This window comes from Poecilia formosa, unplaced genomic scaffold (assembly GCF_000485575.1).
Source record: "Poecilia formosa unplaced genomic scaffold, Poecilia_formosa-5.1.2 Scaffold21, whole genome shotgun sequence".
In the NCBI taxonomy this organism is placed as follows: domain Eukaryota; kingdom Metazoa; phylum Chordata; class Actinopteri; order Cyprinodontiformes; family Poeciliidae; genus Poecilia; species Poecilia formosa.
The window spans coordinates 2150418-2165111 of record NW_006799960.1 but is presented as its reverse complement, the minus strand read 5'-3'; the positions used below and the strand labels follow the sequence as shown (position 1 = coordinate 2165111).

The window sequence follows — 14694 nt, the reverse complement described above, 5'->3', positions numbered from 1 at the left end:
CAATTCACACAACACTTGAAACTGTTGATAAAATTAAATTATGTCATAACAGCATGGAACCATAAAAGCCAATGTTAATGGCAATGTTTTACACAACATGTATGACCAAAACTTTGGTACTCTCAAGCATTGAGCATAAATTGTTTTTAACTAATATGCAATCCAGATTGCTGTTAATGCCAACACTCTTCAAGACAAACTTAGATTCACAATCCTTTAGTTCTTCGACATCTTTTCCTTTTATAAGCTCAAACAACTCATAGGGGGGGATAAGCACTTCTTTCTCTGCAGGATAAGCTGAATACTCTTCGATTGTAGCGCCATAGCAAGTTGTGATTTCAAGACAGGCCTTATTTCCATAGTCTTTCTGGTCAGGTGTCAGAGAGCTAGATGCAAAGCTACCAAGTCTTATTTTGTCTTTATCCAATTTAAATGTAACTTCACTTTTGTATCGTCTGTAAGTAGTATGGCATTCCTTTTTGTCAGCTTTTTTTAATTTCTGTACAGCAGATACAAGCAGGAAATATAACATGTGGAACTCAAATGAATTATCATACTTTTCTTTACCATCCCTGACTGCAGAGTTAAATATTCGATACACTCCGTTTTTATGTTCTGTGTAGACACGGATTGCGTCCAGTTCCTCCTTTGTCAGAATATGGTCATCCTTTTTTATTTTGGTTTCTTCATTGGCCCAATATTCTTTCTTTTTCAGTTCTGTAAAGTACTTGTTAAAGACCATTTTCGCCATCTCTTCTGTACAATTGCTGAACATGTCATCAATCGAATTTTCATACATTTCTAGCTGTATTTCAGACCTCTGCAAAAGAAGGAAAGGGGAAAAAACTTTTGAGACAGGTTGCATCATGTTGCAACCTATATTGGTGACTGTTTTTTCACAATCACCAATATTAATTAAAAAATTATATTTGTTTTCTGGTAAGCAACATTCACCATAACATTTCTACTCCCTGGGCAGATTGTGCACATAGAGAACATGCACATTCCACATAAAACTCCTTACAACACTCCTACATATGGTATTTATATGTTGAAAAATTAAATGCAGAATAATTCTGTCAAAAATAAAGTATTAAGATGAAATTGACACAGGAACACAATAAAAAAATGAGAATAATTCTGCCCCAAAGCATAGTAACTTGAATAGCATATTTTAGGTCGTGAAATAAAACAAGACATTAAATATTTCCTATAATTCTTAAATATAAATTTGTGATAACATTTTTGGACCATCAGATTTTTGACTCACCACTCCGTTGAATTGCCCCCAGCAGAGAAGACAGAGTGAAATAAAGATCAACATGTTCTCTTTTTTCTCCTAAAGAACAAAGAATACAATTCATAAATTATTTTCACAAACAAAAAAATAAGCTACTTATATTTTACGTGAATAGTATTTAAATTCACTCACGCCTATGTAAAGGTGATTTATGCCAAAAAGAATGAGGACTTCTTGAATTTAGAGAGCCGTCTCAACGTGTGAGCAATGAAGTCCAGTCAGAATATATACCACAACAAACGTGAGTCATGAAAATTTCAACTGTTCATTTGGAATCTTATCTGCCATTGTCAATGTTATCAAACAGAACAGTCAAATAACAAAATTTTCATACAGAACTTTTATTGTAATGTGAATGTAATTTGTGTCAGAACAGTTTTATAGCATAAAGTTTCTATCAAGCCAAAAAAACGGAAAAGAAAAATAACCCTGCTTGTTGTAGATTTTGGCAAGGTATTCAGTTTGAATATTGCCTTCAAATAGTCCATGGGCCAGAAGCCAAAATTTCACATCGATATTTTTTGAAAAGATACATGTCTCTAGTTAATATTTTGGTGTGATAGCCTTTCCAAAATGGTAACTGAGTCATAGTTATCAACTCAAGTAAACAGCCCCTTTGGACAGTGAGAGGTTCTGATCAATTTTTCAAGATAATGGTTGCACTAAAGTTTTTTGCTTACAAAAGTTTTCGTATTTTAGTGGAACCATCACATTTGGTAAATTTGGTGTAAAATCATTGTAAGATTGTTTTGTTTTCTTTGCATAATTTTACCTTTGTTTAATCCAGTTCTGTATTGGGAACCATAAGGACACTCAAAAAAATTAGTGTCAGCAAGTGAGATTGAGCGCAAAAAGTCATGTTGAAAAGTTTAGCTTTTTTTTATTAACATGTCACATACTATTTTTTCGTTTATTCTTACCGTCTTAATTATAAACCAAATTCAAACCCTTTCATAGTTTTTACATAATTTGTTAGACTCTGTGCAATCCTGACACCAATGCACCAACTGCATGTTCTTGCATATTCTGCAGATTATAATCATGTACATTTATTTTGTTGTACATCTTCTTGTCCCCCTTTGTGCTTTTATAAAAGCTCTGTGAGGCAGAGGAAACGTTTGATTCCCCTGAATCATGCACATATTAATGGGATTTACTTGGGAGTATTGGCCTGCTTATGCCAGGAATGTTAATGAATCAAATTTCTGTGAAATGCAAGTGTTGCAATATGACTTACAAAAAAAAAAAAGATCACAAAAGCCAGCTATTGACAAATCATAACTATGATTATTAGCAGACTTGGTTGAGACTGGATAAAGCAGTACTGCATTGGCTGCTCACGCTTTCCCCACCTATATTTGTATAAACAAAAAAATGCTTGTAATAAAAGCAAGGAAACATACAGATAATCAATGAGGCTCAAAAGTGTTTAATATAAGAGGACAAATGATTCAGTACCGTATCACTGAAATAATGGATTTTGATATTTTGACCCTTTCTCTTCCATTTAAACTCTGAAAGAAAATAATCTCCATCCAGGGAAAAAAAAACGCAGCCGTCTGTTTTCATAACTGTCTCAGAGGTGGCGCTCAACCTCTATATATACACATGTAATAAAACAGACTTCAGTTCATGAAGCGTTTGTTTCGTAATCTGTTAAATAAAGACATTTATTTCTGTCACAGATGCGGGACTCTCAGTTGTCTTCAGCACCGGTCGAATCCTTCAACCGCTCCACACTGTTGTAGTGCTCTCCTAGACCGTAGGCATGACGCATATATCTGTAAACAACAACAAAATATATTCTGTGACTGAGTAGCTTTATGTGCACTCCTTTACACACTATGAGATGGCCATTATGCTATCAGTTGTTCATATTTACATGCTGTTCAATCATGCATTAACAACAGCTAAGGCAGATATTATTGGAATATCACTACAGATAGAAAATTTTTCTCAGAGCTGCTGTGCATCAAAGTCATGAGAGATACAAAATTTGCATTAAAAAAAGCTACATTTAAATGCAGAAAACCTGCAATGAATGCTTTCCTCCAACGGATGCAAATCTAGTCACACTGTTTGATGCAGATGTAAAACATTTCTAACCACACTGGTATCTCCTATTGAACTGTTTCCCTTCTGTTTAAAGTGCGATTACGGAGTAATAATCTTACACAAGAGTGATGACTTCGCCATCGTATTCCTCTCCAATCCTGATTGACGGGGAGTCGGCCTGGATCACTTCTATTGGCAGATTTAGCACCTGAGTCAAAGCTCGGAGCTGTGAACAAGAGTAATACGAAATGACTGAAAAGCAGAAAAACAACTTAACTGCTCTAAATGCATATGTTTAACGAAAAAGAAAAAAAAAAAAAAAAAAAAAAAAGACAAATAAAGCTGCAGAGTAACTCACTTCCAGCTGGCCGCCCCAAGCTGCTGTGTGCTCCACATCGCTGCAGTATTTCTCAAACTCGTCTGGAAACAACCACAAAAACGTAAACATTTATTTCGTGGTTTACCTGCACCTCCGTCGGTATCATCGTGTAGTAGAGCCAGAGGGACGTCAGGTACCTGTTGTGAACATGTCCCCAGTGTTGGGGTTAGTGAGGAAAGGCAGAAAGTCGTCGGCATGGTTCCTCATGTGCTCAGCAGTGCGGGATCGGAGCTCCTTCACACTCATCTTTATCCCAGGCTGAGAGGAAACAGAAGAATTATGGCAACGTGTTTTTGCACTGAAACAAGTATGAATGGTGTATTAAAAAAATTCTCCAAATGGGCATTTCAAATGGGGAAACTACAAAAAGTTCATTGATTTTTTTGCTTAGTGCATGTCTGATTAGATAGTCAAATAATTTCAATATTCCGTTTACATAAGCCACCTTTAATCGCTGTGCTAGCTGATCTTCAACGGCACGGTACATGCAGTGTCCGTCAGATGAAATCTCCTTTATCTGAAGCTGTCGCTTGGCAAGTTTCTCAGCTAGCTTTAAACCCTCCTGGTGCCTCACGCCCTGCAGGTTCTGCACCTCCGCCTCTGCTATCCTGCTCTCTCTCTCCTTCTCCTGTGCAGCCTTCTTGTCCTGGAGAGAAATGTTCATGCAAAAATAACCAATTTAACACCAGCAACACCTCAAATGGAAGCAATAGATAAGTATTTAGGGTACTAAACTCTTAATTTTACTTAAACTAAAAGATAACTGCACTTTAAGTACATTACAGACCAATTTATAGAACGTGTGTACGTCCATGTATACCAGTTTCATCGGTTATAACACAGTAATACTTGAAAGCCTTATAAAAAGCTTCTCACCCTTCTCTTCTGTGCTTTAGTGACTCGTGGCTGTTTTGCCTCTTCTTGTTCTCCGCCTTCCAGCTTTATGGCCTCCACACCGTTCACCACTTCCTCCACCTGGTTAAGGTGAAGAAGGGGAGCAGAGGTTATTTTATTGAGGTTGGTAATGAGTCGGTGTGACAATATTATCTGAGCAACTGTTTCTTTTGCATGATGTTTAAATAATATGTCACGTATTGTAAAAGGTAGCGTATTAATTATTTTGATGAGAGATAAAAAGTCATGTCTGAAACATGCTTCAATATTCAGAACACATGAACAGTTTTTGATGAGTCAGTTGTTGTGAGTAAAGAAGTTACCTTTGTTTCAGCGTCAGACTTCATCTGCTTGAGTTCCTCCTCATGCTTCTGACTGAGATCCGACTCTAGCTTTGCTATTTCCTCCGTCAGCTGTTTCCTCCTCTTCTTGTCATTTTTAGGGACGGAGTTTTTCATACCCTGGATCTTTGCTGAAAATAAAGTGCATTAGTACTCTTCTTGTCAAAGAGTTTGCACTAAAAATAAATTATGTCAACTTTATATTACTCTTTACGACATAAAAGTTTTACCAAGCTGAAAAGCTAGAACTTTTTATAGGAGTGGTTAAACAAAAACTGAATCCACATGTCGATTGCTATGATACAAAGCGAGTTTTTACTGGAAAAAGGGGACAAGCTAAAGGTTTCTGTCCTGTTTTGTTTTGTTTTTTCTACTATTTGGGATATTTGAAGTTGGTCTAAAATTATCAACAAACTGTACTAGAACCACAGCCTTGTCTTATACAGTTGCAGTTAAGAAGCAGTCACATTAAAAACTTTGATTATGCAAACTAAGTCACAGCACATTGTCACACCGCTGACACAGAAGAATGACAGCAAGTAAGTGTTGATACCCTGTAGGTCTTTCTTCTCTTTACGGTGCCGCTTAATCAGCAGCTCCTCTGGTGTCTCCTCCTCCATGACTCTGAAGCTGCTGCTTTTCAGCTAGTTCACCAAGCTGACATGAAATGTACGAATGCCGTTGCACTTAATGTAATGAAGGTCTTATGAAAAATATCACATTATAGTCAAAAAGATTAAAAATGCTAAGCCAGTGACTAATAAAACGTGGTATAATGGCCCTACGGAAGCTACGGTGAAGATAGGCGTCAGAATTCTTCTTCTCCTTGTCAAAAACAAAAGGTGTAGCTAAACCGCCACCTGCTGGATATTTCATGTACTTCAGCCTTCAGTTTATTTTTGTAACATTTTAAATTATGTCCATTGAGTATGGTTGATGAATTGACCCTTAAAACACATTGCAAACCCACTGCATTTTATTTTGGAAAACAAAAATGAGCTTCATTTTCTTTCAATTAAAATGTCGTTCTTTGTTCAGCTTAGTCTTTAATGTAAATGCGCAATTCTAGCTCATCCTTTCAGTTGTACAAATTTTAATTTATCCATGTTGATGTTGATTCTTTAGACAAGACTAATATATTGTCAGAAAAACAGCTAATGACCTGTTGTTCTTTATGTATATTTATGCGTGTATATTTTCTGCTTATTCTTTTTTTCTTTATTTTTACTTTTGTGTGAAAATGAATGCTCAATTTACTGCTGTGACACTTGAATTTCCTTACTGTGAGAGAATCATAATTATTTCTAAATTTTTTTAAAAAAAAAGCAGCTTAAATGTCTAAAAATAATGGCAAGTCTATATTTCTGTTATTGTAATATTGTTTTAAGATCAAACTTTTTCTCAGTAAGCCTCTGACTGTATGAGCTGCATCGCTGGTGTCGCCGGGCCGACGTACTGTGTGACGTGGCGCAGAGCGGAAGAGCTCGTTGTGTGTTTTGGTTCTAAGGGGAAGTTGCCAGAAGAAAGAAAGGAGGAGACGTGACGGGATTGTTGAAATTGTTTTCTCGGCTCCCCGTACCAATCTCACCGCAGTGCCCCGGATTCCGTGTGTATTACACACCAAAGTGGTGGGAGTAAAAGTTCCCCCCATCGTCTGGCTCTCAGGTAGCGGACATGTTGGTGTTAGCAGCTGGTTGAGTGTGATTAGCGCTAACGTTGTCTCTGTTGGGTCTCCGTTACCTGACTCCGGCTAAAGTCTGTGATGTTTGATAGCCACGGATCATACAGACTTATAGGTCTTAGTCTGGTTCAACTGAGTGTTGTTGTTCGTAGTGTGTGGTGGTGTGGTAGCTTTGTAAACCTCTGGTTTAGGTAGTTTTAGGACAAAAGCGCTCGTTTAGTTACCAGCTTAAAGGGTGGGTGGAATGCTAACAATGCTAGCATGCTACTGCTAAGGGTTTGGCAACTCCCGTTTAAGTGCCGTAACAACCTTAGCAATTAACATCCATTTTACATAATTTTATTATATTATTGCTTTATTTTTTTACTCTTGTGCATTTTTGTGGGATATTATTACAGTTGCCAGTGGTTAAATTTGTTGTCAAGTTAGCATTCGATGGCAGTATGTTAGCAATGTGCAAGCTAACCAAGCTACATTTGGGAAAGGAGTCGCTATCCAATATCAAAACAGACTCAGAGCCACAGCTAGCATGAGCCAGTCTGTTTACAGTCAACGATTGACTGTTAAGTGCGCCTAATGTGTGAGCACAGCAGTCGTGCATCGTTTGTTGACAGTCCTTGTCCGGATAAACAGACAGGGACTGTCTTCTTGCTGCTCTTCCTTGTGTGTTCATGTTTTCTAATGCTTGTGTTTTTAGACATTCCTCCTTAAAATTTCCCTTTGAAAATGAAGCTTGCATTTCTTTCGAATAGATCCCCACAGATAATTTGTCTATGAAAATCATCTGGCTATTTGTTGGAAATTTTGACTTTTAAGTGTGACCTCCAGTCAGTTGTCTTTTAAAATTGACAGAACATGCCAATGTCTTTGAATTGTATTAACTAGAACAACAACACTCCATGTGGAAGTTGTTATTGTGGAAAGAAGACTCAATATTTTCAAAATTCCTTATTACTGAGGTGTCAGAAGAAGCATAGAGATCTGAGAAGCTATTGAAAAGGGAACTAATTTAATTGAAATGTGTGCAGTTCATCCATTGTAGCAAGAGAAAGTTAGACTAAACAGATAACAGGAAGGCTGAACAGACATGTCATTTTCTTGTGAATATGCAAAGACGCTTGTTTTGCACAAATTGCTAATATAAAGCCAGTTTAAGATGTCGACTCAATGATTTTGTATTTCTTGTAAGATGGTTGTAAAAATCTGTTTAGCAACTGTTTTTTACCCTCGCTCCTAGCATATATAATGACAGATCACTGAAGAAATACTTGAAAACACACTTTAAATACTGATCTTAGATCTCTATTATATTGATGCCCTTAACTAGAAAAATTGGTCAAAGCTTTTCCAAAACGAGACATAGAGAATCAGCCATTGTCTATATAGTGCAATAAAAAATATGTTGTAGTTCACTCCTTTCACTAACTCACAGATTATTGCTGGAAACAGACTTCATGTGATGGCCACTTAATAAACTAATAAAGTATTTGATATTTAGGGTGGGTAAAATGGCAGTCCTAATTTACCTAGTTTTATTTATTTTTTCTGCTGTCAGTCGAATATAAAAATGCCATTTTTTAAGTGTAACAAATTCTAAATGTTTCGTAAGTTGATAAATAATCTTGTATCATTTCTGTTGATTTTATTAATGGTCAGAAAAGCTTACATGGATATAAGTATTTTATTATTTTTTTTTTATGGATGGACACAAAGAATATTTCCACGTTTGCGTTTACAAAAAAGGTCGAAGCAATCTGGGTCAAACACTTCTCTAAGAGCAATATCAGCCTGCATTTAGCTGACTTTTTAACAGTACCTGCCAATGTCAAGGGGAGAGCATGTAAAGGTCCAAGTTTGTATTTAAAGGAGTTTATAAACTGCTCCGCATGTCGCTCAGACAAGATTTACTTCCTAACAGCGGCCATGTGTTCCACAGTTAGGATTTATTCCTAAATAAGTTAGTCAGTAATGCATGGTATGCATCTAAACAGTGGCTCTCACAGAGAAAACGGGCTTAAATATTGTGGGTGGGACGGATCTCCTTCTCTTTCCGTCCTGTAATAAAACACGGCTGTGTTTCGTTACAGGATTTTTGTTTCTTTCTCTTAGTCTGTTTGTGTCGGCTTCCTCCTTACTTCTTTGAAAGTGATTTTAGCCCGTACCAATCGTCAAGTCTATGCTTCTTGTTGCAGCTTTCAGTTCAGTTCATTAGTGTATGAGTCAATAATGACACATAAACTGGTAAAACATGTTTGAGAAAAAGAGACGCACAGCTTGAAGGCATTTCATGGAAATTATTCATATTAATCTGCTGTTTTGTTCCAAAGAGATGTTTGTTTGTGTTTGTCAGTTTATTTTCTGGAGAGGCGCCTATATCTGTGTTTATTATTATTTTTTTATTTTGCTTTGTTCCGGAAGACGTTTGACAGAGGAGACGCCGATGCCACTTAGAGAAATTTAGCCGGAATGTAATTATTACAAATGTTTTTTGCATTCAGTTCAAACATCAAGTTTGACCCCGGTCCTGCTTTGAACAAGGTTTTCTGTCAATTTAGTGACTTTTGTTCTTAATTTAAGCAATAAAACCGCATCAGTTTATTGTGACTTTAAAAAAAAAAAAAACTTTCTCTAAATATTTAACTTCCTTCTAAGATGTGTCAATATGCACAATAACTAATGCATGTTTTTTTTCCCTACTTGTATAAAAACAATATATAGAGTTAGTCTGAAACAGAGATCAGATATTTTACTCTGATAAAATGAGGGGTTCCTTCAACATGGCTTCTATTTTTATACATGCTCCTGTTATGCAGCATCAGATAAGTTGCTGCGATTTGCTTCTTTAGTGTTAAAATATCTTAAGAAATCTTAATAGGGTGGTCAGAGAGGTTAATGGTGAAGTTGAGTGAAACACAGCATTCTCTACTGTCAGAAGAATGTCAAACATGCAATCACTCTTCTTAGATAACCAGTCATCCAAAAGAAATAAAATACATCAGTTTATGTTGGTGAAATCCATCTAAGTTTTAGTCATTACTCCAGCATCACCTGATACAGTTTGATTACAGAGGCTTTGAAGCGGCTTTACTGTGAGGATGTTTTAGTTTACTTTTTTTTTTTTAATTTTTATCACTGAATTGGGGTTGGTCATCTGTCAGTGAAGAGGCACACTTTTCTCTTCTTTCGTAAGGATTTTCCTATTATCTACCTGTGTTTGACATATACTTAATGTGGATATCTAATAAGCTATGTTAAAATGTTGTGTACTCGTACATAAACAAACCCTGAAATGTGTTCATGTTTGGAACGTTTTGGATGACAAGTTGTGTTGCGTTCTGAAGTTTAACACGTTTATCACTGTGCAGTAAACAGTAAACAGTTTCCCCGTTTCCTGCAGCGGACGCCCAGGTCGTAAAGTTTGGCCCACAGGATAGCATAGGATCTGATTAGGCCATGGCCAGCAGAGGAGGAGCTACAAGACCCAATGGACCCAACGCAGGAAACAAGATCTGTCAGTTCAAGCTGGTGCTGTTGGGGGAATCAGCCGTTGGGAAGTCCAGCTTAGTGCTTCGCTTTGTCAAGGGCCAGTTCCACGAATTCCAAGAAAGCACAATAGGAGGTAGGTAATCAAGGCCTGTGCTGATATATATGTGAATAATTCACGCAGATGAATTATTCTGAGATCTTCTCATTCTGGAGACTTATCTTAAATGTGGCCAGTCCTTTACGTTTGGATGTCCCCCAACTCAGCCTGTCACCTCGTTCTGTCCCCTCAGCGGCTTTTCTCACCCAGACAGTGTGTCTAGATGACACGACGGTGAAGTTTGAAATCTGGGACACCGCAGGTCAGGAGCGGTACCACAGTTTGGCGCCCATGTATTACAGAGGAGCACAAGCCGCCATCGTGGTCTACGACATCACAAACGAGGTGCGTCTGTGGAAGCTCTCGGTTTTTGAAAGTTGCTCTGATGATACTTGCATAGATGAAACCAGATTGCTTGCATGTGATTGCAGGATGATGTAAAGCGAGAGTATTAACTCATGGCACATGGTGTGTGTTTTGCAGGAGTCCTTTGCGCGGGCAAAGAACTGGGTGAAGGAGCTACAGAGACAAGCTAGTCCTAATATAGTCATCGCTCTGTCAGGAAATAAAGCCGACCTGGCCTCCAAGAGAGCTGTGGATTTTCAGGTCACGTTGTTACCCACTTAACAATCCTGCAATTAGTCACTGGGTTTTTGTTTCTTTTTTTATAGACTCACCCATCATTTCATACTTGTTTGTTTCCTAAGAGAAACATTACAAATATTCTGATTGCGTTGCAAAAAGTACTGCAACAGTTCTCGTGTTTTTGTCACTTCACAGCCGCACACTTAGGGGTTCAAATATGAATTTATCTGATGGAGCAAAACAAGATTAACCAGGTCAGGGTTGACGGGAATGTGTATGAAGTTAAATACAGGCCAATTCTGGAAGACAACCTAGTAGAAGCAGATGATTTTAGATGGAGGACATTCTAATTAGGACTATTAGTTACATACTTTAAATCGCTGGAAAAGTGGCACCATAATGCTATAGGAATGGTTTCTTTAGAGGAGACAGGAAAACTGGTCAGAGTTGATGGGTAGTAGCTGTACCAGATATTGAGTCGTGGAATAAATGCACTCCACATGTTTTAGATTTTCATTTGTAAATTATTTTGATGATCATCAATATGTATGTTGGGTGCAATGATTCTGCAATAGTGATAAATTAGTGATATAGTGCAGCCCTATGTGTCATATGACTTAATTAACTTAAGTTTGTGGTTGCAGCATAAATACTTTCTTTCTGCCTTCCATTTTCCTAACACCAGGGCGTCTAAAATCTGGCCTGTGGCCATTTGAAGGCGACTGAAAGATTTTTGTGTGGCCTGCGAAATTCGGACCACAATTTATGAACAGTTCAAACGTGGTCGGCAGTCACAGGCGTTTGACCACAAACATCCAACTACATGGCTACTAACTACTGCCAGTACTTTCAACTTGATCATTTTGGCAAAAAGTTTGGATATCGCGGGTCTAGCAGCTTATTCTTATTCTCGTCTGTTATGGTAATGTGTCAAGCTATGTTGAATATTCATGCTATTTTCTTGTTTTCTTTTTACAGGATGCTCAATCATATGCAGACGACAACAGCCTACTTTTCATGGAGACATCAGCCAAGACATCTATGAATGTGAATGAGATATTTATGGCTATTGGTAAGTGATTCTTGACATAATTGATATGGTCATTAATAATGTTACATCTAACATTATGTTAGTTAAAATATAAAAATATATATTGCTTGAGCTTTCTGTTCCTAAAAAAAAAATGCTGTTGTTTTTTTTCTTTCTTTTGCTTCTTTGTTTTCTTATCTTCAGCAAAGAAATTGCCAAAAAATGAGCCTCAAGCTCCAGGAGCTAACAGCGGTCGGACCCGGGGAGTTGACCTGACGGAAGCTGCTCAGCCAGCCAAGGCTCCGTGCTGCTCTACCTAAAATGAAGAACACAGTTTTCCCTCCCTGACCTGTAAACTAGTAACTAATGTGGCCGACGCCCCAGACGCCACTGCAGCTACTAAAGCAACGTGTCCCCCTTTGTTTGAAACAGAAAAAGATGCCCTGTATCCTCCCTCACACTTTATTTCTTTGTATCTCGGTAGCAAAGTCAGTGCCATTTCACTGATGTCTTTGGGGCTCTGCCTCTTCCATTAAGGTTCTGCTGGTACCTTGAAGACGCCTCCTAACCACTCTCTTTTACTTTACACCTTCCGGCTGATAGATGGATCAGCGATCAGATATTAGAAACGTCGGCCCATCCAACATCTGTGATAGGAGTTCAATTTTGAGGAAAGGGGGGGTCACTTCCCTTTTCTGGAAACTACTGCTCTTATTTCCACCATTCTTCTGCTTTTGGTCATTTTTGGTAGATTTTTTTTGTTGTTGTCGTTATTGGTTATTTAGAATATTTTTCTTTAAGCCGTCATTGCACATACGTGTGTATTTACGTGGGTGAAAAAAAAGAGAAGAAAATCAAACTGTGTTTTACTTTGGTCTATAGTATCACAAAGCGACAAAAGTTGGAGACAAAGAACCATTTTTTTGTGGCTCTGAGAAAAGGAAAGACGTCGAGTAGAAAGTCAAAAGAGGAACCCTGAGATCTGTGTCCCTCTCATGTCTTCAGAACCTTTTCTTCAAAGTTTAAAAGAAACTTTTAAACTCTTGATTCCCTCAGGCTTTCCCTTCATTAGTTTAGAATTAGAGCGTATGTTGTATATTTTTCTACCTGTAGTCTCCTCTGAGGGACTGTGCCTGCTTTGTTTTTGCCTCGCTGTGGCATTGTATCATGTTTTGCAGTATTCCTTAAAGCATCGAGTGTCTGCAAGAACCATTGCAACACTTGACAGCCCCCTCCATCCCCTCAGCCAGAGGCCTCTAAGGTACACATCAGCAACCGCTCGTCTCTCGTGTGTCGTCTCCTTTCGTTAATCCCTTGTCAGCCATCAAACTGGGTTTGGATGATTTTGTTTATGCAAAGAGCTTTTTTTTTTCCTTCATTATGTCAGTGTTGCTTGACCGCTGCAGGGTTTGCACAGGGTAAAGAAAAACAAAAAAAAAAACAAAAAAGCAAAGGTGGTGGTTGTGAGTGGGATGCTGCAATATGTGAGGTCTCTTCATGTTTAAAGTGGAATTCTAATTATTTCACACGTGGATTAGGAAGTGCTTTAGACACGTTGGTGTGTCGGTATATTCGAACTTTGCCTGGGCTGGCTGGTGACTGATTTCAACTGTAGACTTATAGTCACATGCACATTACACACACTTGCACAATGGAGCACACACTCACTCTGCAGTTCGTAGACACACAGTCTGTTACACCTCATTCATACCAATGTTAAGCACATTATTTGTGTTTTTCTATGTCCCCACATGTTACACACACATATTTGCACACACATACACATTAGCTATCTAGACTTTTTCTTGTCAATAACTTTTTTACTGGTCTTACTCATGCCTTGCACTAATGATGCTTATGAATTTGTGTTGTCATAATCTCAGTCAGTGTGTTATAAATATATACATAATATAAATATATAAATAATATACTGTAAATATGGTGTTGCGGTGTAGTCTACTTTTTTTCCTGATTTTTTTTTTTTCTTTTTTTTCTAGTGACTAATGCTTGCTAGGGAGTTATCTAGATAATCATTAGGGGTTAAAAAAAACTGTACAGATAGCAGGAAAACAGCTACAGTTTGGGTTTGGAGTTTTGCTGTTTCTTTTCACAAAAATGGTTAAATTATAATCAGTGGTGGTCTATATTAATGTATGTAGTGTTAAAAGTAAAAAAATAAATAAAATTGCATTTATTTACACTTCTAAAATGTTATACCCAAGCATATTAGATTCTGTTTGTTAAAAATGACCTTTCTGTTGCCTTTTGTTTGTTTGTTTGTTTTTTTCTTGTTAGTATGGTTCATTTATATCCCCAGTAAAGCTGAACTTCCACATCCAGAGCTATTTGTTGGAAAATTTCCCTAAAAATTGGGATAAATGAGATCGGTCTGACAATCCACAGCATCTCAGAAAGCGTTGCTACCGTAATGCAGGAGCGATAGAACAGATGTCAGGTAACCTAATAGGGGGTGTAAATTGTATGTTTTCCCTTTTTTTTTTTTTTTTTGTCAACACTTCTTTGCAACAGAACACATTTAAATGCAAGCATTTTACAGTACTGTTATGTAATGACAAAATACATACTGAAATAAATTTGATCATTTATCATTGTAGTTGGGCACTTTCTGTCTGCATGTTCTGTCTGCACAAACGCTGCTGTATTTTATGTAACGGCAAAATTAGTGCACAGCTGAAGGAAATGATGCATGGTTTGCAAAACAACTCGAGATCATTCAGATTGGACAGAGTATCAGGTTCTTAACTGGATTTAGCCAGGACTTTGACTAGGCGCCTCTGTCACTTAAGTGTTTTGAGCTGAACTATTTCATTTGTCGTCGTCCAGTT

At 37.6% G+C, this 14694-nt stretch overlaps 3 protein-coding genes across 3 annotated transcripts; 1 reads left to right on the top strand and 2 right to left on the bottom strand.

The window, feature by feature from the left end:
* Nucleotides 1–31: 31 nt before the first annotated feature.
* On the bottom strand, nt 32–2226 carry LOC103135202 (erythroblast NAD(P)(+)--arginine ADP-ribosyltransferase-like). Its single transcript, XM_016669288.1, has 2 exons — nt 1271–2226; nt 32–820 (listed from the first exon to the last, which is right to left on the bottom strand). Exons 1-2 carry the CDS (start codon nt 1322–1324, stop codon nt 89–91), a joined length of 786 nt encoding a protein of 261 aa, XP_016524774.1. The 5' UTR covers nt 1325–2226; the 3' UTR covers nt 32–88.
* Nucleotides 2227–2708: 482 nt separating this feature from the next.
* otud6b (OTU deubiquitinase 6B) lies at nt 2709–5810 on the bottom strand. The gene is made up of 8 exons (XM_007547688.2): nt 5523–5810; nt 4952–5100; nt 4611–4709; nt 4180–4380; nt 3872–3992; nt 3714–3775; nt 3475–3581; nt 2709–3081 (listed from the first exon to the last, which is right to left on the bottom strand). Exons 1-8 carry the CDS (start codon nt 5587–5589, stop codon nt 2997–2999), a joined length of 891 nt encoding a protein of 296 aa, XP_007547750.1. The 5' UTR covers nt 5590–5810; the 3' UTR covers nt 2709–2996.
* A 629-nt stretch (nt 5811–6439) lies between these two features.
* On the top strand, nt 6440–14390 carry rab5aa (RAB5A, member RAS oncogene family, a). The gene is made up of 6 exons (XM_007547687.2): nt 6440–6634; nt 10048–10269; nt 10427–10578; nt 10717–10839; nt 11797–11890; nt 12053–14390. The coding sequence occupies exons 2-6, from the start codon at nt 10104–10106 to the stop codon at nt 12166–12168; spliced, it is 651 nt and encodes a 216-aa protein (XP_007547749.1). The 5' UTR covers nt 6440–6634; nt 10048–10103; the 3' UTR covers nt 12169–14390.
* Nucleotides 14391–14694: the final 304 nt, after the last annotated feature.

Coding starts and splice junctions, on each gene's coding strand:
- rab5aa (XM_007547687.2), top strand. CDS start 10,104: ATGGCCAGCAGAGGAGGAGCTACAAGACCCAATGGACCCAACGCAGGA. Junction 10,840..11,796: donor AGAGAGCTGTGGATTTTCAG/GTCACGTTGTTA, acceptor TTCTTTTTACAG/GATGCTCAATCATATGCAGA. Junction 11,891..12,052: donor TGAGATATTTATGGCTATTG/GTAAGTGATTCT, acceptor TCTTATCTTCAG/CAAAGAAATTGCCAAAAAAT.
- otud6b (XM_007547688.2), bottom strand. CDS start 5,589: ATGGAGGAGGAGACACCAGAGGAGCTGCTGATTAAGCGGCACCGTAAA. Junction 5,101..5,522: donor AGAGAAGAAAGACCTACAGG/GTATCAACACTT, acceptor CTTTATTTTCAG/CAAAGATCCAGGGTATGAAA. Junction 3,776..3,871: donor TGGGGACATGTTCACAACAG/GTACCTGACGTC, acceptor GGTTGTTTCCAG/ACGAGTTTGAGAAATACTGC.
- LOC103135202 (XM_016669288.1), bottom strand. CDS start 1,324: ATGTTGATCTTTATTTCACTCTGTCTTCTCTGCTGGGGGCAATTCAAC. Junction 821..1,270: donor GGGGGCAATTCAACGGAGTG/GTGAGTCAAAAA, acceptor CTTCTTTTGCAG/AGGTCTGAAATACAGCTAGA.